This window comes from Paramormyrops kingsleyae, chromosome 5, assembly GCF_048594095.1.
Source record: "Paramormyrops kingsleyae isolate MSU_618 chromosome 5, PKINGS_0.4, whole genome shotgun sequence".
Classification (NCBI taxonomy): domain Eukaryota; kingdom Metazoa; phylum Chordata; class Actinopteri; order Osteoglossiformes; family Mormyridae; genus Paramormyrops; species Paramormyrops kingsleyae.
In genome coordinates this window covers 16,330,708-16,353,421 of record NC_132801.1, presented here as the reverse complement: position 1 = coordinate 16,353,421, position 22,714 = coordinate 16,330,708, and the positions used below count along the sequence as shown (strand labels likewise).

The following is a 22,714-nucleotide window of genomic DNA, read 5'->3' as shown; positions in this document are numbered from 1 at the left end:
CTGGAGCGTGCTGTAGTAATCTTGCATGGGTAAGGGAGGAAATTCTCCCGAGAGTTAGGCTACGGTAGAAGAAGGAGAGGATCACCATTAAAATCCATCTCCATCCTCTTTTAATTTGACGGCGATGCCATCCAAAAGCACCAGAACATAATATATACACTTCAGGCTTTCGGTTGAGTGCAGTATTGTCGTGTTACGATAATCGGGGCGAAAGAAAAGCAATGGTGAAAATTGGACTGTGAAAAGAAGGGCGAATTTATCTGGGAGTTGGGGGAGGAGTATATCGGAAAGAAGATCGCTGTGTAGTCGCTGGGGTTTCAGTGTTTGGAGGAAGTTAAACCAAGGTTCCAAAGAAAGACACGGTTAACGTTTTTTCCTCAGCAAGTTACTCTGCTGGCTAAGAAATTCGGTAAATAGTGAGAAAACCATGGAACTGAGAGTAGGGAATCGGTACAGACTCGGGAGGAAGATTGGAAGCGGGTCATTCGGCGATATATATCTGGGTAAGTAGTCATATCGAACGGTAACGTTTCAGTAAGTTAACCTTTATAATTATCCTTAAGCGACGATTACTACCCTTCACGGAAAAGGGTGGTCAACTAGTATTTGTTCCGTCTCGTGCAGTTAGCTGCCTCGTCGTGGTAATAGCCGTGTTGTAGTAGCTAGAGCTGCACAGAGTCCCTTTTTCCCGGATGTGTCGAACATTTTCTTGACAAGGTCCCAGGTTCCACAGCCTTTTCTCCGTCGTTTTAATGCCATAAGCAGGCGGACGGCCGTCTTTGCTGTTTGGCCGTCCTCTGTAGCCTCGCCGCTAGCGCCGTTTCCTTTGTATCATGGCACGGGTCCCGTAAGCCGGGTGACCGTCGGCAGTAGGATGGACACCGGCAGGTCCCGTGCCGTTTTTCGGCTTGTCTCTCCCTTCCCCCCAGCCCGCAGACACTTACGGCCCGTCCCCCGCATTCAGAGCCTCGATTGTCCGACGTGGATTTCCAGCCTCTGAGGCCGATGCCGGCCGTCAAGTGTCTCCTCGTTTTTGTCAGAAAATAAACTGCGAATAAGCAACTAAAACTAAATGTGAGTGCTGTATCAATCATGCTTATCAAACTGGGAATAACCAACCATCAAACTGGGGATATCTAATGAAACCGTGGCTGTAGGTTTCTGAGGCTACTATGTAAATTATTTGTCGACAATACACTCTAAATATGATTAAAGTGGTGCGTAATCGCATTTATTTTAATAATCCGCGAAACAAGCTGTACATTGATATCTAACGCGATAATTAATCTCTAACATTTTGATCGTTATGGATTGATTCATGACAGCATGGACTTTAAAATGGGGGTAAAACGTTACATATGTTTGTAAGTGAAGTGACAGCTAATGGAACGTGTTGGGGCTTGTTAGAGTGAAGTGCCTCAGTGCTGGTAGGTTTTTTTGGGTAAACTATTATTTCACCCTGGTTTTAAAAGATATTTCTGTGCTGTTCTGCCGTTCTATGGCTTTAAATGCAGTGTGTAGGACTACTTGGCAGGCCCGGTTTGTAAATGCCAAAACCTGTGCTTTAATGCAGCTCTGTAGGTACGTGTGTCAGCAGCTGCCCATGTCAGGGTAGCTTCTCTGCCCAAAATTATTTTTGGGACATTGCATTCAGTAATTTACTGGCTTCACTGGCTTTCACTGGGTGCTTGTCTGGCAGACAGGCCTCACATATAGTACTGTGACAGGACCAGTTGAATGCTGAGGTGCAATGCTGCCTGTATGTGTGGGTATTTGTTGGAAAATTTAAATATTTTTTTTTATTGTAGGATTCAACGGTTCTGCTCAGCTATTTCTTTGTAATCTATGGTTAGTCATTTTTTTTGGTTGCCTTGTTAATTGCTTAGTGAATATTTGTAAATAGTGAATGAAATTTTTTTGTGAATCACCTAAACTGAAACTGATTTGATTTTTTTTAAAGGTTTGTTAGAATTTTCAGCAGCATAGAAGCAGTCTTGCTCTTGTAAAATTAAAGAAGTCTGCATTTGCATGAGCAACAGTGTTGAGTATTTGGTATATTTGTGGTGGGTTGATACAGTATGCAGTTAATTCATTATCCTTTATTTTACTGGGCAAAGCATTAAGAACAGTTTCATATTTACAACGACAGCCTGGCAGTTGTGAAGCAACATCACTTTAGTTTTAGTTCCTTCCAATTTGAAGTCTTGTATTTTTAAATCATTCAAAAGGCAGAACTGTAGTGTGTTGTTGCCTTGTTACTCACTGTGGTTACTTTGTGATAATTTGTAATATCACACTCTAATTCCTGTGGATTGAGTTTATTTTTTAATTATTAAGATCCCCATTACCATGTAGTCACAGTTGTGTGTATATATGTGTGACACATTCAGATTATCCTGGTCTGTCAGTAGTGGCATGTTGGTGCTGTTTACTGTTTTGGTGTAACTGCCCCGTATAAGACTGCAGCTGGTGAGTGTTACAGAAACCCTGCTAATATCGTAGTCAGTCCTGTGGTTCCTTCAGCTTGTCTTTTTTCAGTCTGGTGCTCAGATGGACTTCATCGGAAAATAATTTATTGATGAGTTAATATGTAATTAAAGCACATTCAGTTAGTGGATCTTGGCATTAACAGTTTACATCCTGCCTGTCTTCCATTGTGGTGTTTAAATCTAATTTTTATTTTTTAAATTGGCAGAGGAATTGTTCCTAAATGTTACAAAAATGTATTCAGACTTGTGTGCAACTGTAATGTTCTGGATATGTGCATAATATGCATAGATCACATCGTTCAGTGATAGTGCGATGATTCCCCTATATGTTGTTACCTACCTTTAGTTGAAATGAAAATGTTCTAATGGACAAATGTAGCATTGATAAGCTATTGAAGTGCTGGGGACATTTGTGGTTTGTTTTCATGGGTGTGCGAATGATGTTGTCAATGTATTTAAGGGATCATAACCTTCCATGCTTTCAGACGGTTACAGGAACCATACCCCTGTGTTGTGGAGTCTTGTTGCCAAAGCAGCTGAGCCAGAATGCAAACGCTTTTCTGGCAGAGTGGGAAATGCTACGTCTTTAATGCTTCCTGGTCAAACAGCCATGCAGATGGATAGATGGGGGGGAGAAAATGTTGTGACTTGGGTCTGGCTGTTCAATGGTAAAAGCTGCTGTGTTTTAGGCATGCATGTTTTAACGCATCCCAATTCGACAAACAGAAGTGGCGCATTTAGATGTTTATTTGAAATGTTCTTAGAGCAGAAGTCTGATTTTGCAAGACGGGTATGATGTCATGTTAGCTTTGGACACTGGCTTTGCCTGGAGACCTCGAGGCAGAGTGTAATGTTACAAGCAGCTGGCTGGATATTCTATTTAAGAGTCTGCTTCATGTGAAGTATCACTGTTAGACAGCCTGAAAGCCATGTTGGGGAGAATACATACTTTATGGGGAGAAAATGAGAAAGTTGGATTTTGTGTGGTAACACACCCAGTACGCAGCTGCTTTGAAGGACACCAGACAAGGAAATGTTAAGTGTGCGGCTTCTCATTCTGAAAAGGCAGGCTTCCTAGATAATGCTGTTCTTGGTGTAAACAGGGCTTTTTTTTCTGTTGCTTTTTGTCCCACTTGGGCAAATTGCATTCTGTGTAATTATGCTAGTGATAAAGGTCTGCTCTGTTTTGTAATCTACTGGGATGGCCAGCATGTTTGCGTGGTTTGTGTGGTTGAGGGTCACAGTGGATGTCAAAATGCACACTTAGAATCTATAGAATATGGAGTGCAGTATTATGTAAGGTGTGATTCCAGAGATTACTCCTTTAAACGACTGTTTTAGTGGGTTCTGCATTCTGTGCATTACTATTTACTCGGCATCTGAGGTAAATCTTGCGCTCATATTTATAATGTTAGCTCCTGCCTCCCACATACATCCTTTTGCTGGTTGTTAGCAGCTTGAATGAAGGCATGGCCAATGGTACTAAAACCTATTAATAGGTCTTAGAGATCTGTTTTAAAGAGAACAGTCAGGGGCCATGTTTGAGGACAAATGTGTATCGCCTGAATACACTGCCTTTGGGTTCTCAGTATGAGAGTCACTGTGGGATTTGACTAGATTATGCAAATGAGCTGTCAGTTGCTGGGATCCCCTCCCTTATTTATGATGGAACAATGTGCCTTTGTGGGGGAGGTTCTGCACTCCCTGGGGCAGGTAGACAGGGTGGAGTGCAGTGGAGCTTTGTTAAAGGCGCACAATATGGCAACCGATTGTGCTTGTAGGGGTCGAGCACTAGAACATAGTGCACTCATTTCATATAGTAGATGAGAGCCGTGCTGATTGACACGAGTGCTGGCTGGCAGTAACAGTGCATAAACTGTGTTTGTGTCCCATTATCTGATAGTGAGTTTGCATCTTTGCAGGGTGAGGAATCGGCATTTCTGCATAATGCAAGTTAATTTGTCATGATTTTTTGTCATGAATTTTATTGGTGGTCTTTGTGTTGTTAAACGACTGTCCTAAGATCATGCAGGATGAAATTATTGGAATCACAAGGACATCTCAAAATAAAACAATTAAATGCCCAAACATCAATAAAATGTGGCAGTTTAGTTTTAAATTGGTAATATAACCACTCAAGCACAGTCTGATTGGTCTAGATCCAGTGTCCTTGTCGGTCCGGATATTGTTCCGGCCTGGCTATGTATCATGTCTGAAGCACCTGTGACAGCTTGCTGAATGACATTTTTCAGGCTGTCTTTATGTTCAAGCAGTGCTATTTAATATTTGGAAAACCTTCCAAAAGGTATTTTCCTGATAAAGTAGTAATCCTCAGAACTCTTTCCTCTTAACGCTTGGCTTCTTATACAGTTTCATTGTTGCCCTCATGACGCAAAAGTAATCTGATTTTGTTTTGAGTGAGGACATTTGTGTTGGTTATGGGCTGCATGCCTTTACTGATAGGCCAAAGTAATAGATGTGGCTGTTTTTGTTTGTGTGGAGGGGTGGTGGTGATGAAACTATAATTTTCAGGTGTCTTCTGTTGAAAACAAGCTGTAAAATAGAATTTAACTTGGCTGTGTAACTTCTCAGGCATGTCACTATTGTTTACCACACTCTTGTTCTCCTGCAGGCATGCCTGATCGGCCACCATTATGACATCATTGTTCACACTGCCTGACTTCATGGTGCGTTCGTTTTTCTCTCGAACTCGGAAATTCCGAGTTGAGTGACATCACATCCGACAATCTCCCGTTCGAGCTACCCACATCTCGGAACAAACATGGCTGCCTCCATGAACACGTTGCTTTGTGTTGTTGCTTTATATTTTAGCAGATTTGGAGTTTTCCAAATGGAGATTTTTCCGAGAGACAAACAAGAAACACGAACTAGTCAAACCACATTAAAAGCTTTATAAAATATTTTAGTACATTCATAGCGATATTCTTTTTTCGAACTGTAAACAAGCTACAAACAAACCGAGTCATCATGTTGAAATTACGTCACAGGGGCAACTCTGACAACAAAATTCCGACTTCAACGTCATAAAAGAGGCGTGTTTCCGACAGGAAGTGATGTTTTCATCCGAGTTCCGACTTGGAGAGAAATAATTGAAAGCACTATCAGTGCTCGACAAATGCCTTGGATGAATAGACAGAGATTGGGGGTTTTAAGGGCCAGTGATGGAAACGGTTGTTTCCAGTGAGACCTAGCTCAGTCTTCCTTGCCATCGTAATGGTTTCCCAGGTGCAGGGCTGTTTTGCATAAGTAGCTGGACGTGGTGGTTTTTCCGTACGGCAGCTAAATCACCATAGTTGCATAACAGCATTTAATAAGTCTTAGGCGGCTGCTCAGCTGTTGCCAGGAAGTGTTGCAACAAGATTTTGTCCTGTAAGCAAGAACATGTGTTAGTGGGGAGTCAGATCTGAATGTTAACTCGCTCGGTGCTGTGTGCGATTAAGTAGTGTCCGTTTCCTGTTGTGCCTCTGCTTTATCACACTCCTGGCATAACCCCATCCCATAGCAGCTTGTCCTTACAGCAGGTCAGTCATGACTGCCCTCCGGTGGCGATCGCAGGTGTGGTGTGACTCACCCACCCCAAAATACCTAAATAGTTCTGCAAGCCTTGGCAACCAATCAAAAAAAGTATCTTATTTGTCTGATGGTGCATCGCTCTCATAGAATTACTGTTTTCATGATGTCTGCTTTGTTTGGTTGACAGCCAGTAGGGGCTGTGGTGACCTATGTATCAATGTTATAACAGGTATATTTTAAGTAGGACTGGTTGAGAGTTTTTTTTCCTGTGTTTAAACTATACTCAGACCTGGTGAATCTCTCTCTTTGAACTGGGGATGTGTGTTGATGCTGGCTGCTTCGGTCTGCTGGTTGTTACATATCTCATCTAATCAGGCTGTCCTCAGCTTCCTAGCAGAATTTAATTCTCTGAGACCCTAGAACCTGTATTTGTTGGTTTAATTTAATGGCTGGTTGGTCTGGAATCCGGCATATGATTTGTGCATTAGCTGGAAGGATATCCCATGTAGGCACAGAATATTTCGGGATATTATAAATGTCCTGTTATCGCATTAGTCTGGAATTGTCCTACGGAGAGCAAGTTCTGTTTGCCCTTCTAGGTTGCAAGGGCAAAGTTGTCGTTCACATATGCAGATTTCCAGCTTTGGGTTGAGATGGTAGGCCAGAATAAGCACAACTGCTTTTGAGTCATCAATAGGCATTGAAGCTTTGTTCCCCACCTCATGCAAATTGCAAGAAGCAGAAGTGTTCTTGGTTCTACAGTGTGAAACTGACATGTGATTGTATGTGAAATTAGCAACATACTGTTCTGTGTACGTCATGTCTCTGGAGTTCGGGGTTGAAGAGAAGATCCAGGTGGAGTTTTAGAACTGTTTGTGTGGCTGTGTGTATATGTGCGCTCAGCATTTCATAAGGAATGGAATACATTAAATGTTCCCTGTATTACCCAGAAAGGGAAATAGCTTGTGCACATACTTTTTTTTTCTTCTGGTTTTGTTTTCGGTGGCCCCAGAGGACTGACAATGGTTGAGCATGATTAACTCCAGCTGCTGTGAAATGTGTTGGGGGAGGAGCTTTTAATTTGTGCCCTATTTAAATCTTCAAGGTCAAGCTGTAGCCCTGCTTCAATAGTTTGAACACGACACGCTTGTAGAGTTCCACGATTTTCACTCCTGCAGGCACTGAGCGTCCTGCGTAAGATTATTCAGTGTGGCCACAGAGAGACCATTTGCAGTGTACTTACTGAAATCACAGTAGAAGCTAGTAATCCAGAACGATGCTTCACTCATCCTTTCTGTCCTAGTTTTTCTGGTTATGAAGTGCTGATCTAATGTGGCTTCGGGAGTGTCTGCCGTTTTTGTGAGTATAGTGTACCTGCCTGCAATTTAAGAATTATCTTAACTTGACTAATGTTCAATTGCTCTTTCCTATGGGGAAATTGCTAGTTTTTTTTTCTTTCTTTCATTTAAATACTTTTCCAAATCTATCTTGATCTGAAGTTCTCATTCAAGACTTTTTGATGTTGAACTGTTACACGTTCAAGTGGCAATTCAAACAAAAGTTGCCACGTGAGGTTGATGGAAAAGGTTCCCGACACACAATCCAGATAAAGCTCGCACGGAGAGTAAATGAAATTAAAAGTCGGTTTATTCCATTAAAACAATCCGGTTGACTTTCAGGTTGTGAACAAAGGATGAAAGAAACAAAATAAAGCAGCAAAATAAGTATTCCACAGAGTAATATTTCCTTTCGTTTGCGGTCAAGAAATTGTTCCTCTTCACCATCTAACCTCCCCAGTGCTCTATCAACCAATTAAAGCCCTGCATTCGCGTCACAGGCGTCAGGTGGTGTGTCTACATACCACATGACTGGTAAGTAATCGGTCACATGACAAGTTTACCACGATCACAAATAAGGCTCTACACACATGGATATATTTTAGATGAATGTTTGGTAGAAATGCAGTGGTATATTCGTACATTATTGATGAGTAAATTGGGCAAAGAATATCGCTGTTTTTCAGTTTTAGGGAAAAAAAAAAGTTTAAAGGGATATTTAAGTAAATGTATAGATCATGGCATTAAGTTGACAGTGCTGCCTTGAGTGTAAGGAGACCTTCTTAATATCCAGTAGATAATTCCAAGGGAAATTTCAAAGCGTTTATTTCTTAATTCTTGCATTATTTCATAATGAATGTTTTCACTTAATGTAGAATATTAGCTTTTCCCCTCCCTTGCTGTATTTCAACTGGATGATTTTTATTATGGTTTTTACTAACCTTCTGGTAAAGATTAGAGGTGCACTAATATTGGGATTGTCATCTGTGCTGATCTAGACCTATTTGACGGATCGGGTATCGGCCATACATGACCAATCCACGTCCAATGCTTATTTTAGTTTTCGACAGTCTCTAAAAAGATGACTCCTATTTTGTGTTAAATGTATTTGTACAAGCATGACAGTTTTTTTCACATTTTGGATGTTTTTTTTTTGCAAATGCAAGCTGAACACTGTCTGCTACTCAGTGGGTGTGTGTGCAGTGTTTTCCACATGCTGTGACATCATGCGCATACCCTTCATAGTACGAGGAGCTTAGGAACACCAGACGGGGGGGGGGGGGGGGGGTTACAATCTGGAAGTATTTTACGCTTTTGACAGCGACTACTAGCACAGCGATTTGCAATTGTTGTAAAAACAATGTTTTGAGAGGTGGGAGTAACATTTAGTGGAAAATCCCACTAAACGTGCACAAATTGTCAGACTCAACGCGAGGAATATGAAAAAAGCAGTGGATGATTTGAGAGTCACTAGCTTGGGCTGTTTTGCACACTTGCTACAGCTTGTGATACACGAGGGGCTGCTATCACTTTGAAGTGACGCCGCTAGTGGGTGAAAAATTGTGGGGCCTTTTAAGTATTTCCCACTTGCGTGAAGTCGCTTGGAAGACGTTCAAATTGAACAGCAAATGCTTAAGATGGAGAAACGAGGTGGCACAGTATGTCATGTATGTTTCTAGTAGCCTAATTAGTGATTTGTCATGCATTTTTCATCAGTATTTATTCATTTTAAAATATTAAAGTAAAAAGATCTCGTATCAGAATCTTTATTGGTGTCAGCAGTTGCGTATCAGAATCGCGTCGGAACTGAAAAAATGTGGATTGGCCCATCCCTAATAGATACACGATTTACAGATTAGCATCTGATATGCAACTGATCATTATCCAAAAATATCGGCTTTATTGTGATGTGTCAATCTTAACCGATATTTAAACTTCAAATCAGTATTCAAAGTTAGCAGCACCAAAGCGAAAGACACAACTGCTAAAATAATGGATTGCATTGGATGATCCAGCCATTTTCCGCGGTGCAGGAGGAGGGATTTTGTTGGCCCACTCAGCACTCAGAACCTTGCTGCGGTCTCTGGAGGCAGCGCTACTCTGACGTCTCACTGCCTGCTTTTTATGATGCGCTCGCCCGACACGTTTATGAGATCTTAAGAAGTAACATCAGCAACATCACTTTCACCACATATCCATGCAGTTATCAGGGTCACCCCCCCCCCCATGTTGTGGGATTTTCAGTTCTAACACAGCCTTGTATAAGAATATTTTTTTAAATGTTGCTGCTGCTGCTTGTAAGGAAACTGGTATGAAACTTGAAGGCTGGGTCCCTGTTTGTGTCCCCGTGGGTGTCATGTGGCCCTCATTAAATCTGTGTATTGCCATCCCCTCTGTCCTCCCCATTTTGTATGGTGTCTTTTCTACAAAACATGAAAACTAGGCTTGAAGTGTTCACAGAAGGTTGCAGTGTTTGAGGGCATAACCGTGAGAGATTTGAAATCTGGACAGGTCCCCCTCATTGAATTTGCATCCCCTGGAGTGTATTGATACTTCTCAGGTCATTGTCTTTGGAGCATAGCTTTCCCAAACATATTTGAGATGCTGGAGTGAAGTAGGACAGGAGGAACGTGAAAATGAAGTTGCCTTAGGAGTCTGTCTTGCTCTTATGTCATAGATGTTAAAGGCTCTGGCCTCTTCAGCTGGAGATTCCCAAGTGTACCTACAGTCCATTTTCACAATCGGTAGGACCTCTTGTTAAAAATCCAGCCTTTTTCGCGGTCTTCAGTGCTTAATGTTAATAGAGCCAAATATCTTCTACTATCCAGAAGGATGCAAACCGTAGCTCTGTGGTCCCAGAAGCACGGTGGATCTGTGGTCTGAGGCCACTTCTCAATAAATTCCAGGTTGTTTTTCCTTCCAAAGAAATGTTTGGTATTTATAGTCATTCCCTCTTTACATCAGTCTATTAATATCCAGAGTTTTAATGTTGGCAGTCGCTATTGTTGCTTAGCTGGCCTGATATAATGGGATCCATTGGGCATTTGCTTTAGTCAATGAGGTGACTCAGAGCAGACTCTGTTAATGTGTGAGAAGCCTATGAAATCCTTCATTTAAGATGCACCGCAACCCCCTCTTTTGCTGTGACTTCCTGTCTCTGTCAGCAAGAGGTCTCATTCCCCCCCCCCCCATTTCCCATCTGCCATAAAATCGTTCCCAGAATTCACTGCCAAGTGGCGAGTCTCTATATGGTAATATGCATTAAATTTTGCTTTACCTTGATTTAAAATTGATATGCTAATTACTGCTTATAATTAATATTTCAGTTCCAGTATTGCTGTCATTTACATTGCATCTTCAGGGTGTTAAGACAATCCGATTTCAAAAATGAATTTTGAAGGCAGTCGCCATCTGACAGCGTTTGGGGCTCCGAGTGAAGGACGGTGGGAAGAGAGCAGCTTCCTGTTGGTTGAAGTTGGGAGCAAACCATACATTGACATTGTTTTGAAGGGTCAAAGTTCTCCTTGGAGGGTGGGTGGCTTGAAGAAGCCACTCTCACTTATGCTCACATCAATGTGGCAGCATGCTTATTGGTATGCTGACGATAAATTTTGGTCCAGCTCCTCTGCCTTGGACACCTTATAAGATTGTGTTCCATGTCGTTGCAGGACACGCTGATGTTGGTGGGTGATGATCACATTTTCCCACTTTGCTGCCAGCAAACCCCACAAAATTAGACAGTTGCTCGTTTATATAATTGATAAAATTGGCAGGAGGTGCTGGCCGCCTTGTCATGGCCGAGCTATCTGGAGAGTATGAGTGACTCACAAGCCTCGCTATGGGGTTTGTATATGGGAGTAATCACTATGTATCCTTTGCTCACTTTAGAATTTGAATGTAAATGTTATCTTTTTAGTGAAGAAGCTCCTCCCGTTCCCCAGCTGTGCACTAACAGCCGTGTCCCTTCCTCCTCAGGCACAGACATTTCAGTCGGGGAGGAGGTGGCCATCAAGCTGGAATGCGTGAAGACGAAACACCCTCAGCTACACATCGAGAGCAAGATCTACAAGATGATGCAGGGCGGTGGTAAGCAAGGCCTGCACTTCTGTCCTGTTACCCCCATACTTTCATCTCTACACCCTTCTGACCTCACACGCCAGTCCTGCAAAGCGATATATGAGGGCTCGATCTGATACATCACGCCATACACATTTTTCTCCTTGTGGATCCAGTGTCACTGAAAAACTGGTTTACACTAAGTGATCCAATGTTAGGTTTCTCCCATGTGGAGTGGCTTGGTGTGAGTCACCCTAAAACCCATTCTCAATGTCAAAGGGTGAACCAGAGTTAACAGCACCTTCGTGCTTGTCTGCATGGATGCTCGACCTGTCATGGGGAGGCTCTCGCATTCAGCGATTGGTGCTCTTTTCATCAAGCATCTAATGATGTTATGTAATGTCAGATGCATGTATAATGATAGTAGCGGTTACCTCATGCAAGAAAAACAGGCATCGTCTGCACGTTACCAGGGCAAACCGGAGTATTAACTGTTTGGAGCACACCCTCCCAGACCCAGCGGAGTGTGTATCTTGGCTTTCTGCGTGAAGGCCGTGCCTATATTCACTGCGCGCTGCATTAAGCCAACACCCTTCATTTTTGCTGGAAATGAAACTGGCTACAGGGTAAATGGGCTCTCCAGCTGCACGCTGTGAGAACTGCGAAGGTCCTGAATAGTCTCAATCCGCCGGCGCGCCGACCCAAGCGAGTCCTTGGAAAGTGGAATCCCATTTATAATGGATGCATTGGTATAGCTGAAGTGCCGAGTGACATTTACAGAGTGAATTCCGAGTCCAGGCAGACAGCAGCACCGGCGTTGATTCCCGGACAGGTGGTTAGGTTTTAAGATCCTGGAGTTAAGCATAATCCGCAATGACACAAAGGAGTGAACAAAGCAGAAGGGTTGGTCATTTGTGTAGCGCTCCTCCATTAATTAGTTGGCCAGACAGCATCTCGTGTCTGCTGCCGAATTCTGCTGCCGAATTCTCCAGTGCAAGCGATAAGTGAGCCTTCAATGTGTGGAGCATCGCTGTAACGATATCAGGACAGATCCCTCCCTGCAGCGGTGCTGCTTTGGCTGGGAGGCTCGTGTCTTCAGGGAGCACGCAATGCATGGCTATGACAGAGAAACGCTCTTGGAAAGTCCGTTAGGGTTAAGGTGTGTGCAGAATTGCGTTGTTTGAGTTTCGAGTGCGCCCAGGCCTGGGTTGCCCATTTTGCAGCCGCGATCACTGAAGGATTCCTCTTGAAGTTCCTGCTAAAAGCTTACTCTGTGCTTTCCTGAAACGGCAATCTTTGTAACGCTTCGTAAACATCACTCTGACAGACCCCAATGTGCTTAATTATTGAGGTAGCTTTGGTCGATGTGAATCCTCTTAACCCTTCTTGCCTTAGCTCTGCTTAATGGTTTGGAGTTGTCGGATTTGTTGATGTCTTTAATAGTTGACTGTGTTGAAGGGGTAAAAATAACCCCCCGTCCCCCCAAGCTTCATTTTGGTCCTGGTTTTTATAAAATATAAATGTTACAATGTTGGCTTATTCATACTGCTTTTACTGTTTTGCCCCTCATTGTTCCTGGAGCTGAGAGCAGCTGCCAGCTGTGAACCATGTGACCACTGCTTTGGTGTGCACTGAGCGTGCTCCTACCCAGCACGTCCTCCCTCCCCATCCCCTCCCCCTTTTGTCTGCGCCCCAGCCAGTCCTGGCATGTCGATGGGGGTAGGGCCCAGGCATTCTGCCTCTGTGGCACTCTAAAGAGCGAGCTTGGGTCCTGATGAATATTCAGGGGCCGCCCATCCTGCCGCGTGTGTCCTGCTTCGTGTGTCTGACTGACCGCTTGGGCTTTAAGTTTGCCCGCTGTCTGCCTGCTCTCGTCCCTCCCCCCTTCCCTCGGGCGCTCGTACTGCGGGGCCCTCAAGCTGTTACCACAGTTTCATAATTTTCCCTAAATGGCCGTTCGACTGCAGCAGTGCTTTCAACAAATTAGGAATGGATTCTCCCCTTAGGTCTCTGTTAGCTGTGTTAACTATATCTGGCTGTGTGTCTGCACACGGGGAAAGTACACCCCAGTTGACCTGAGGCTGGGGGCTGTGTCGGGGATAAATTTGACCCCTGTGCACAGCCAAGAATAGCTGACCTGGAGGCAGCCTGCCGCAAAACGCTGAGCTGTGTGAAGCGTCCCTGTGGCCGGTGCTACGCAGGCCCCTCGGCCTGAGGGCCCCCGGCAGCTGCTGCGAGTGCCGCTGGGTGCGGGAGGCTCTGATTAACCCGCTATCTGCGGCTCGCGCTTTCCCCTTCCCCTCCTCTTTTAGCCGCAGTCTCCCCTGTGGTCCCAAAGCTCAGGACCCGGCCTGAAGTTAGCTAGCGTGAAGCCACATGCTGCGTCGAAGGTATCGTTACCCCCCCTTACTCAGCTGTGGAGCGCCGTACCGGCCTGGATATCAATGAGATCGGTCTGTTAATAGCTGAATTATAAAGCCCTTTGTGTCCCTATACCTGCAAACCCCTGTGGCATCTCCAGGGTTCGGTCCATCCTTTGTAACTGTGCTTGTAAGTCACCTCTGTGTGGGAGTGTTTGTGCACTGTGTTGTTTCTCTGAATGTGAAGCATATTTTAATCAGACCATTTTTTGGGTGTAAACAAACACCAGCTACCCCACCCGCCCACCCCATAGTCATTGCGGTCTTAACACCCACGTTGTTAATTTAAAGCACACTTCTGAAGCAGCTTCCTGAAATGGGTGCAAAACAGAGAGCCTGCTCCTGCAGCAGATCTGCACAATGTCCCCACTTGTGATGCATGCATATGAAGGCGGACAAACCGTGCGCTATGGTTTCTGTGCCGCATGTGTGGTGCTTGTCACGAGGTAGCCGGCTGCGTGTCTGACTCTGCATCTGCTTGTCCTTCCTGCAGTCGGCATTCCCACAATCAAATGGTGTGGTGCTGAAGGCGACTACAACGTGATGGTCATGGAGCTGCTGGGGCCCAGCCTGGAGGACCTGTTCAACTTCTGTTCCCGCAAGTTCAGCCTGAAGACCGTGCTTCTGCTGGCCGACCAGATGGTACGGCGGTTGGTGGGGGCCTGTTTAACCCGGAGGAGGGCTGGGTTCGATCTGCGGAGGGCAGGCAGAGAGCTGTGAAGCCGTCCACGTGACGCTTAGTCAAATATGTACCGGGCGAGTTTCCGTCTGGCCAGGTCTGAGTATATCAGGCGCCACACTGAAGCTTCACAGAGCAAAGGCGTCTGAGGATTTGTTTGGACATCCTGTTTCACAAGACAGAACTCATTGTCTTGGTTTTAAGTTTTAATGGCTACAGGTTCTAGATGGACCAGAGCAAGCCAGAATTAAGTGCGACTGAATATAATAAATTTGGTTCTCATTCAGGGTTCAGAGCTACTTGTGTAGACAATGGTTTTACTCAAGCATGTGTGTCCAGCAGCAAGTCGGTAGTTCTGACAGTGACATGGAAGTACTGCTTCATTACTTCCATTGTGTTAGCAGAATGCATGATGGGGTTTATCCAGTATCATGTCCTCAATTAAGTGAACATGAATTCCTCACGCCCTGGTTTTTGCATAGTGAACAAGCTGTGCTTGCTCAACTGCATTGTGAGGATCCAGCATTAGATACCTTTGCTGCCCCCTGCTGGATGAGGTGCTACAGGACGACCAGTGTTGGATGCCATTTCCAAAAATGGAGAAAGCTGTAGCTTTATTTTAGAAACTCGGCAATGAAGTAGCTAGTTAGGTGTCTCGTTTTTGCAGAATTCATTGAACACCTAACAGAGCGAACCTTAACAGGTTTATGTATAACATGAATTTTCATTCAGTGTTTAATGCAACAATTTTAAGGGCTCCTTTAAGGAATGCAGTGTGCCAGATTTCATCTTCTTACCCAAGGGGGAAACGTGACATCATTGTGCTGTGTCATGACCCTCCAGTTTAACTCTGTTTTAAATCCACCTGCCACAATGTGAAGCAAAGGGCAGCGGCTGTATTAACCCGCTCCGCTGCTCGTTGCAGATCAGCCGCATCGAGTACATCCACTCCAAGAACTTCATTCACCGGGACGTCAAGCCCGACAACTTCCTGATGGGCCTAGGGAAGAAGGGCAACCTGGTCTACATCATCGACTTCGGCCTGGCCAAGAAGTACCGCGACGCTCGCACCCACCAGCACATCCCCTACCGCGAGAATAAGAACCTGACGGGCACGGCGCGCTACGCCTCCATCAACACGCACCTGGGGATAGGTAGGCGGGGCCTGATGGGGGGGGGGTGGTCCCTAGCATCAGTATTGCGGTCTTCTGAAACAGTATTTATTTTATAGAGACGTACCGGGATTTTCTGGCTCATGGAAACTAGAGAAGGGCAGTCAGTTTGAAGGGCTGCAGAAAACAAATTGCTATGAAATATAAATATAGAGAAAAACCTGAGAAAATCCAATACTGAAGAGCAGTTGTGGTTGAGACGCTGTGGTTCTAAAAGCTGACGTCTGGACTCCCCTTCCTCCGCTGAGCAGAGCAGTCCCGCCGTGATGACCTGGAGTCCCTGGGCTACGTGCTCATGTACTTCAACCTGGGCTCGCTGCCCTGGCAGGGCCTCAAGGCCGCCACCAAGAGGCAGAAGTATGAAAGGATCAGCGAGAAGAAAATGTCCACCCCCATCGAGGTCCTGTGCAAGGGCTACCCCTGTGAGTGAGCGCGCCGGAGCTGGCTGCCAGCCCCGCCGCGGCTGCGTTTCTAAGCCATGTTTGGTTTTCTCCGCACAGCCGAGTTCGCCACATACCTCAACTTCTGCCGCTCCCTGCGTTTCGACGACAAGCCGGACTATTCGTACCTGCGGCAGCTTTTCCGGAACCTGTTCCACAGACAAGGCTTCTCCTACGACTACGTGTTTGACTGGAACATGCTGAAGTTTGTGAGTGTGCCAGCCGTTTGGGGGACACTGGGAGTCCTTCTCTCGAACATTACAGAAATATGGTACATTCTACTAAGGTCAACATAGATCACTGAATGTCTCAATGACCTTAACTGAGAAGCACTTTGTCTGCTGTTGAGATAAAGTAACCCTCCATGGAGGTCCTTCACGTTCTGCTGGGCCCTTGACACCGACCGTGCGTGTGCCCACTCATATGGGGGTGCTTCCTGAGCTCAGGTCTCCGGTCTCTGTCCTCAGGGGGCCAACAGAGCGGCGGAGGACGCTGAGCGTGAGCGCAGGGAGCGGGAGGAGAGGCTGAGGCACAGCAGGAACCCCGGGGCCAGGGGCGTCCCCTCCGCCTCCGGCCGGCCCAGGCCCACTCAGGAAGGAGCGCCGGCGACCCCGCTGACCCCGACCTCTCACACCGGTCAGCACTGCTCCCACATGACACCGCCGGCGAGCCCAACCCTGACAGTCTGTCTGTTTTCCCGAGTAGCTTAAGTCAAGGCACTCGGCCCCCCTACAGCTGTCAAGTCACATGGTCTATCGATAACTCGTATTGAGCTGCTCGTTCTCAAGCCTGAACCAAATATCATGCCAGTGGCGGCCGCAGGTATAAATATCAACCGGCCTTGTTCTGCTACATAGGGCTGAGTGTGTGCCTCACATGCTCCCCCTGCTGGCCCGTGAGGGGTCTGCAGCTGAGCCACTTACTGGCCTAGTCCATTGAGTCTGGCAGTAGCTGTGGCCATCGCAGGGCTGAAGGTTAGGGCCTCAGCAAATGCGCCATTTCGATACACGGCTTTGACGTCAAATCTCATCCCCTCCCCCAAGACCCAGCAATAAAATCTGCTGTGGCCCCTGAAAGTGATATTCAGAGCTCAGTTCCGGCCGCCTCTAATATGGGGCCTGTGAGATGCTCTTCAATCAGGCGTCCGTACGGTGCTTCCGCTTTATGGGAGGTGTGCGGTACAGCCATTGTCAACATGTTCTCCTCTCTCCATCTCCCCCCCCCCCCAGGCGTGGAGCGAGAGAGGAAGGTGAGCATGCGGCTGCACCGCGGTGCCCCCGTCAACATGTCGTCGTCTGACCTGACCGGCCGGCAGGACACCTCGCGCATGTCCACCTCACAGGTACGGGACGCCCCCACCGTTCTGACGCGCGCCTTTCCGCGTCGCCCCCACCGTTCTGACGCGCGCCATCCGCGTCGCCCATAGTCGCTATCCGAGTGTCATGCCGTGCCCACTGACGGCGTCTCCCACTCTGCACAGCTGCAGAACTTCCTGTGCTCCATCCTGTTCACGCGGGGGTGGGGGGGGACAATGTCTGCTGGCCCCGATCTCGCTCGCTAGTTTGTGATCTGGTGGCGTCTACTGGTTCATCAAGGTAGCGTAGCTGGGGATTATGGGATTTTGTCGAGGGTAAATGAATAGGTAGTGTTGCATTTTGCCTGGTCTCTTCTAAGTTAAATACAGGTTTTAATATTACCCTGGAGCCCTTTTATTGGGGAGCGGCCGCCTTCAGGAGGCTGCCGGTGTGGGCCAGTTCTGACAAGGCCTCCCATCAAGCCGCACCAGCCCCCGTCTGCCTGGCCCAAGATCAGCTTAGCGCCCGATAGCGTGTCTGAGCCCTGCAATGACAGCGCAGGACATGCATGCATCAGCCTGGACGCGGCTGTTTTTCTGGGCTTGAAACCGTATGTTGCAGAAGCGCCTGGCCGCATGCGACTCTGAATGGGGCGCGTTTGGGTGCGGGCACTTCAGAGGTCAGCGTGGACGGCTGGCCAGCGTGGGGAAGGTGGACGGGCTGAGGGAGCCGCACATTGCTTGGCATGATTTGGTAATCCAACCCGTGCTGTGAGAGCGCCTCCTGCTGATCGCTGTGGAGCCAAACGTCCCATTTTTGTTCCCTCTCCTCTTGCTTCTGCGTGAGGGTTTTAACGTGCACTCCCCACTTTTCGCAGCGGTACCTCTGTGCCGTTAATCTGGAGTCGGCCTGTCGTCCTCTGTTCCTCCCTTTACGGTTGGATTATGAAGTCATGGAGATGTGACAGTGCTGAGTGCAGGCGGCCCTCTGATTGTTTGCCACGCTGTGATGTGTCCTGTCTTCACAAATGGCTTCTTCTCCCCCCCCCCCACCTCAGAATAGCATTCCCTTCGATCACCACGGCAAGTAGCTGCTCTCCACGTTCTCGTGTGAAGGCAGCACTGGGTGAGTGTTGGCCGGGTCCCTCGTGCGCGGCACCCCCCCCCAACCCCCGCCGGACGCCCACGTGTCCATCTCCTATAAACGTGCGGCGACTGCGAGCTTAGGTTTCGCGTCTCCCACGTCACAGTTCATGCTTTTTGCGATGCCCCTTGTAGCCCCAGGCTTGCGAAACCCTACATTATTTAGGAAGACATCATGACAAAAGACCAGTTCGCGTCCATGAGCCCCAAGCCGGGCATCACTCCATCCACACTCATCCACGTAGTGCTTGGCCTCTGTCGTCACTGCAGGCATAGCAGAGCGGCGTTAAGCATCTTGGCCAGTGGCTTGTTGAGCGCCGTTATCCACTGCAGACGCACGTGCATGATATCCCTACTGCCGCTAGCGCCACAGGTCTCGGTCTGCTGGCACGTTTCTGCGCGGGCCGCTGGCATGACGGCAGAGCTGTAGGTGTGGCGTTGAGTGGTTTGGTTTCCCCCCACTAAGCTGCTGTGTGTGGTGCTCCAATAGTGTGCAGTGCCTAAACTCACCGCTTTTCTTCCACACCGCTTGGACTCTGCCTGATGCCCTCGTTCCCTCCTGCATGCTGCCCGCTCAGACTGTCCTCCTCCTCCTTTACCGGTCCATAGGCATGGTGCCAGTCTAAAGGGCGCCGGCCTCCCAGAATGTAGCACTCGTCGTTTTGTGTGTGATGTGAGGAAGTATTTCACTAAACTACTTCCCCGCGGCGCCTGTCTGATGCTGTGTAAGGTGCCTAATACCAGGAAGAGGCCGAATGAGCCCCGTCTGTGGGCCTCCCTTTCTGGAAGAGCCTTGCAGCTTCTGCGGGGAGGACACCCAGTGGCTTTTCTGAGCATTACCTTTCATGATGACATCATGCTCAGGGTGAAAACAACCCAGCGGCCTTCACAGCCCATGCTAATATCCATTACAGTCTGCTCATGGGGCCTTGCGCCTTTACGCTCTTACGCAGGGGGTCCTGAGACACGTAACCACACTAACTATGCAGTTGATGAGTTTTTTTTTTTTTGATCACCATATCAGAGCATTTAACTGGTGCTGAATGCTTTCATCTCTCGCTGCCTCTGGCCTGCCTTTGACCCGCAGCATGATCCTTCATCTCAGCCGGCAACGGCTCTGCTTCATTCATACTGGCCTTTTATGTACCTCAGTCCGTGGGTGTGGTCTCAGTTTAAAGGGTGACTGTCCTTTATTACACCTGGATGAAAACCTACGGAAGGACTGAGATGACAAGGACTATTAGAAGCAACAGTGCCATGTTGTGTTAAAGGGTTACTCCAGAATATAGGGTGCAGTACAAAACTGTAATATAGATTGAGAATGAATGTCACGACCAGAGTGTGGAGCAGCTGAAAGGTGACCTGTGTTGTGGATGGTGATGTTCATCTCGACATGGCGGAATGTTGATGCCGGTGTCTCCTCCGCTCACTATGTGCAGATCCTGTCTCGCGTGAACCCCAGCGCTCTCCACTCTGCTGTACCTCGATGAGACACCTCCACGCACAAGAGGGCAGGCAATGCATGGCTGATGGTCACTACTCCTCCCCCTACAGCCTCAACTCTGCAACGACCACGGAACATCAGTCCTGTACAGAGCCAGTCTGTCTTCAAAGCCCGACTAAATGGAACCACGTAAAGGCCTTTCGTTTGGGACACGCACACGCTCGCTCGCTCGCCTGTCATCGCTGAGTGTGCTCTGAAGAAGGCCACAGTCTCAGCTCCCTCCTCTTCCTCCACTTCTCCACACTGGTGACCTGAGAGCCGGCTGCCACCCACAACCTTCAAGGGAGGTTCACCATGTTTCCAGTCACTGATGATCGGCGCCATTTCTGTCCCCAGCCATGCTAACCCTGCTGTGTCCTGATACGTTAAATGAAATCTCCTTCAGTTTCTTTTGCCCCCACCCCATCCCCCTCCCCCCCATGTTAAGTATTAAATTATACAAGCCATGTTCTATTTAGATCGGTAGCGTGTTGGTGTGTGGCTTTTGTCTGAATGAAGAGAACTGAAAGCGGTTCATTAAAATTGTTGCTTCTGATTTAGTTCTCCAAAGACCCAGAAAGATTGTGTTTCAGGTTAAGTATTTTAACACTATTTATTGTTTTAAACCTTTGTTTTTAGCCCCCCGTAATTCCATTGCTGTTAAGGATCGTGTGCCTCTTCCAGGCACTGGTGGTTACTACTGTTCAGCAAAGCCTGTAAACCATGGACACAGACTGATGGATGCTCATCTTGGAGACCCTCAGTGGTGTGAGGAACTCAAATGTGAAACAGGTTCCCGCACTGCCCCCCCCCCCCCCCCCCCCTGCTTTTCCAGCACCCATTTTGGGTAATCCTGAGGGTTTTGGCCTCCATCGAACTGATGCCACATCGGATACAGTTCTTTCGACTGTTGCTGTACAAATATACTGCATTCCTTTTTTATTTCAAAGCTGTGAAATATCTGTAATATACAAATGTACATGCTTTCCACTGGCTCTGTGGTGAGCTGGCGTGTCTCCTTGGGCCCACCGTGTGGAGCAGGGGTGCCCAGAGTGAGCGTACTGGCCCAGCCCCACCAGCACTGCCCTCAGTGCCACACTGATGGAGGGCATGTCTCTACACTGCTGGCGAATGAAGACTTGGGCTTTTGAGGGTCAGCTTGGCAGAGGCGTGGAGCACACGTTCCTGTAGCATTAAACAAATACACGCCATCTTCCCCCCTCCCTTTTTTTATGTATTTTAATTTCCTTTTTTTGGGGTCAGATACATTCTTGCATATCAGAGGCTTTCAGTTACTGCAGATTTTTTATTTTTTCTTCATTGAACCACTGCTGGTTACACGTGGAGGCTGGTAAGTGTGTTTGGGGAAAACTGAAAGCCAGTCTGACTGCAGGTGAGTGGCTATCGAATCTCTGGTTGTGGTCGGGGAATGTGAGTGTGCATATAGGGCCTGTGATGGCTTGGTGCCATTTAGCGAGGGCATTGCCTAGTAAGGATAAGTGTTAGTGTGTAGTCTGAAGATGTTAATCGCCAGTGTGGAGTCGACACTTGGAGTGGAACAGGAGCGGTGCTTTTGTTGGGTTAGGGGGGTGATTCACTCCATACTCGTCTTGTTTAGTAGTTGGCCGGCCGGTGTTCTCAGTGAATGTTCCTGCACTGATTAAGAGGCACATGCACTAAGTCTTTGCGTTCTTAGTTTTTCTGGGTTTTGTTCAATGGTGGCAGATTTCAGAGCTTTGGGTTTGGACCTCTGCCGTCTCCCAGTGGTACACGATGGGTATTGCAACAAGCAGCTTGTACAGGCGATGCAGTCCGTCTGGTCCCTGGGGCTTCCGCTGTGTGTTTCTCCTCCTTGCCCCTCCTCTGTTTATTCCTTAGTTTAGGCCCCGTGGGACAGTCAGGCCCCACCTCCCACCATCACACTGCTGTATCTTGTGTAATTATGGTAATCTCCTAGCCTTGTAATTTTGTTTTCCTCATTTGTATTGCCACTGTATTTGTGTACTTTAAAATTGTGTAAATAAATTAAGAACTTGTACTTTTTCCTTGATCTCTGTTGTGTTTTTTTTAGTTGGGGTAGAGGGGCACTGGATGTTTTATTGCTAATTGTAATTTTAGTTGTAACCAGTAGATGGCAGTACAATTTGGGAATATAGTTGGTAAACTGGTCTGTGCCTGTGACCTCAACCCCCCCAATCCTGTGTAAATGAAAGTAGCTTGTACCAACGCAACTTCTACTGAAAAGGACAGCAAGATAGTCTCTAGATTGCACAATGGAAATGGGTGTGTCTTCTAGCATGCATACTTCTGTGTATCGTGTGTTTAAAGCTTTTCCTAAGAAGGCAAGCTATTGGCAGTTACCCTTTTCATTTTGCAAGCCCTTCCTGTTCGTGACAACATTCAGTTATTTGGGTTTCTCTTCATTCTAATGCAGGGGAGCCGGTAAAACACCAGTTGGGCTGTTTCGGTAGCTTATCAGGTATGTGCTAACAGTGTTTTAGTGCCGCTGCTCTGCCAAGTCAAACAATTCTGTGGATTTCCTAAGATCATGTGCTTTATCTGCTCTGCAGGTGTGCCCTCTGGTGGTCTTAAAATATTTCACCTCTGGTGGACTACTTGGTGCTTGTGTGTGTATATACAATTCCCTTGTTTCACTGGAGTGAACGT

The 22,714-nt window shown here is 47.1% G+C and overlaps 1 protein-coding gene across 6 annotated transcripts; it reads left to right on the top strand.

The window, feature by feature from the left end:
- Window positions 1-22,090, top strand: csnk1db (casein kinase 1, delta b). Of its 6 annotated transcripts, none has more exons than XM_023822673.2 (11): window positions 1-503; window positions 11,029-11,043; window positions 11,336-11,446; window positions 14,330-14,478; window positions 15,441-15,669; window positions 15,939-16,109; window positions 16,188-16,336; window positions 16,595-16,763; window positions 17,357-17,469; window positions 18,485-18,547; window positions 20,004-22,090. In XM_023822673.2, exons 1-10 carry the CDS (start codon window positions 428-430, stop codon window positions 18,533-18,535), a joined length of 1,233 nt encoding a protein of 410 aa, XP_023678441.1. In that variant the 5' UTR covers window positions 1-427; the 3' UTR covers window positions 18,536-18,547; window positions 20,004-22,090. The 6 variants fall into 6 exon arrangements, with proteins under 6 accessions (XP_023678441.1, XP_023678444.1, XP_023678445.1 ...); XM_023822676.2 differs by having other exon boundaries at window positions 18,480-18,547; XM_023822677.2 differs by lacking the exon at window positions 11,029-11,043.
- Window positions 22,091-22,714: the final 624 nt, after the last annotated feature.

Coding starts and splice junctions, on each gene's coding strand:
- csnk1db (XM_023822672.2), top strand. CDS start 428: ATGGAACTGAGAGTAGGGAATCGGTACAGACTCGGGAGGAAGATTGGA. Junction 14,479..15,440: donor TTCTGCTGGCCGACCAGATG/GTACGGCGGTTG, acceptor TGCTCGTTGCAG/ATCAGCCGCATCGAGTACAT. Junction 15,670..15,938: donor CAACACGCACCTGGGGATAG/GTAGGCGGGGCC, acceptor TCCGCTGAGCAG/AGCAGTCCCGCCGTGATGAC.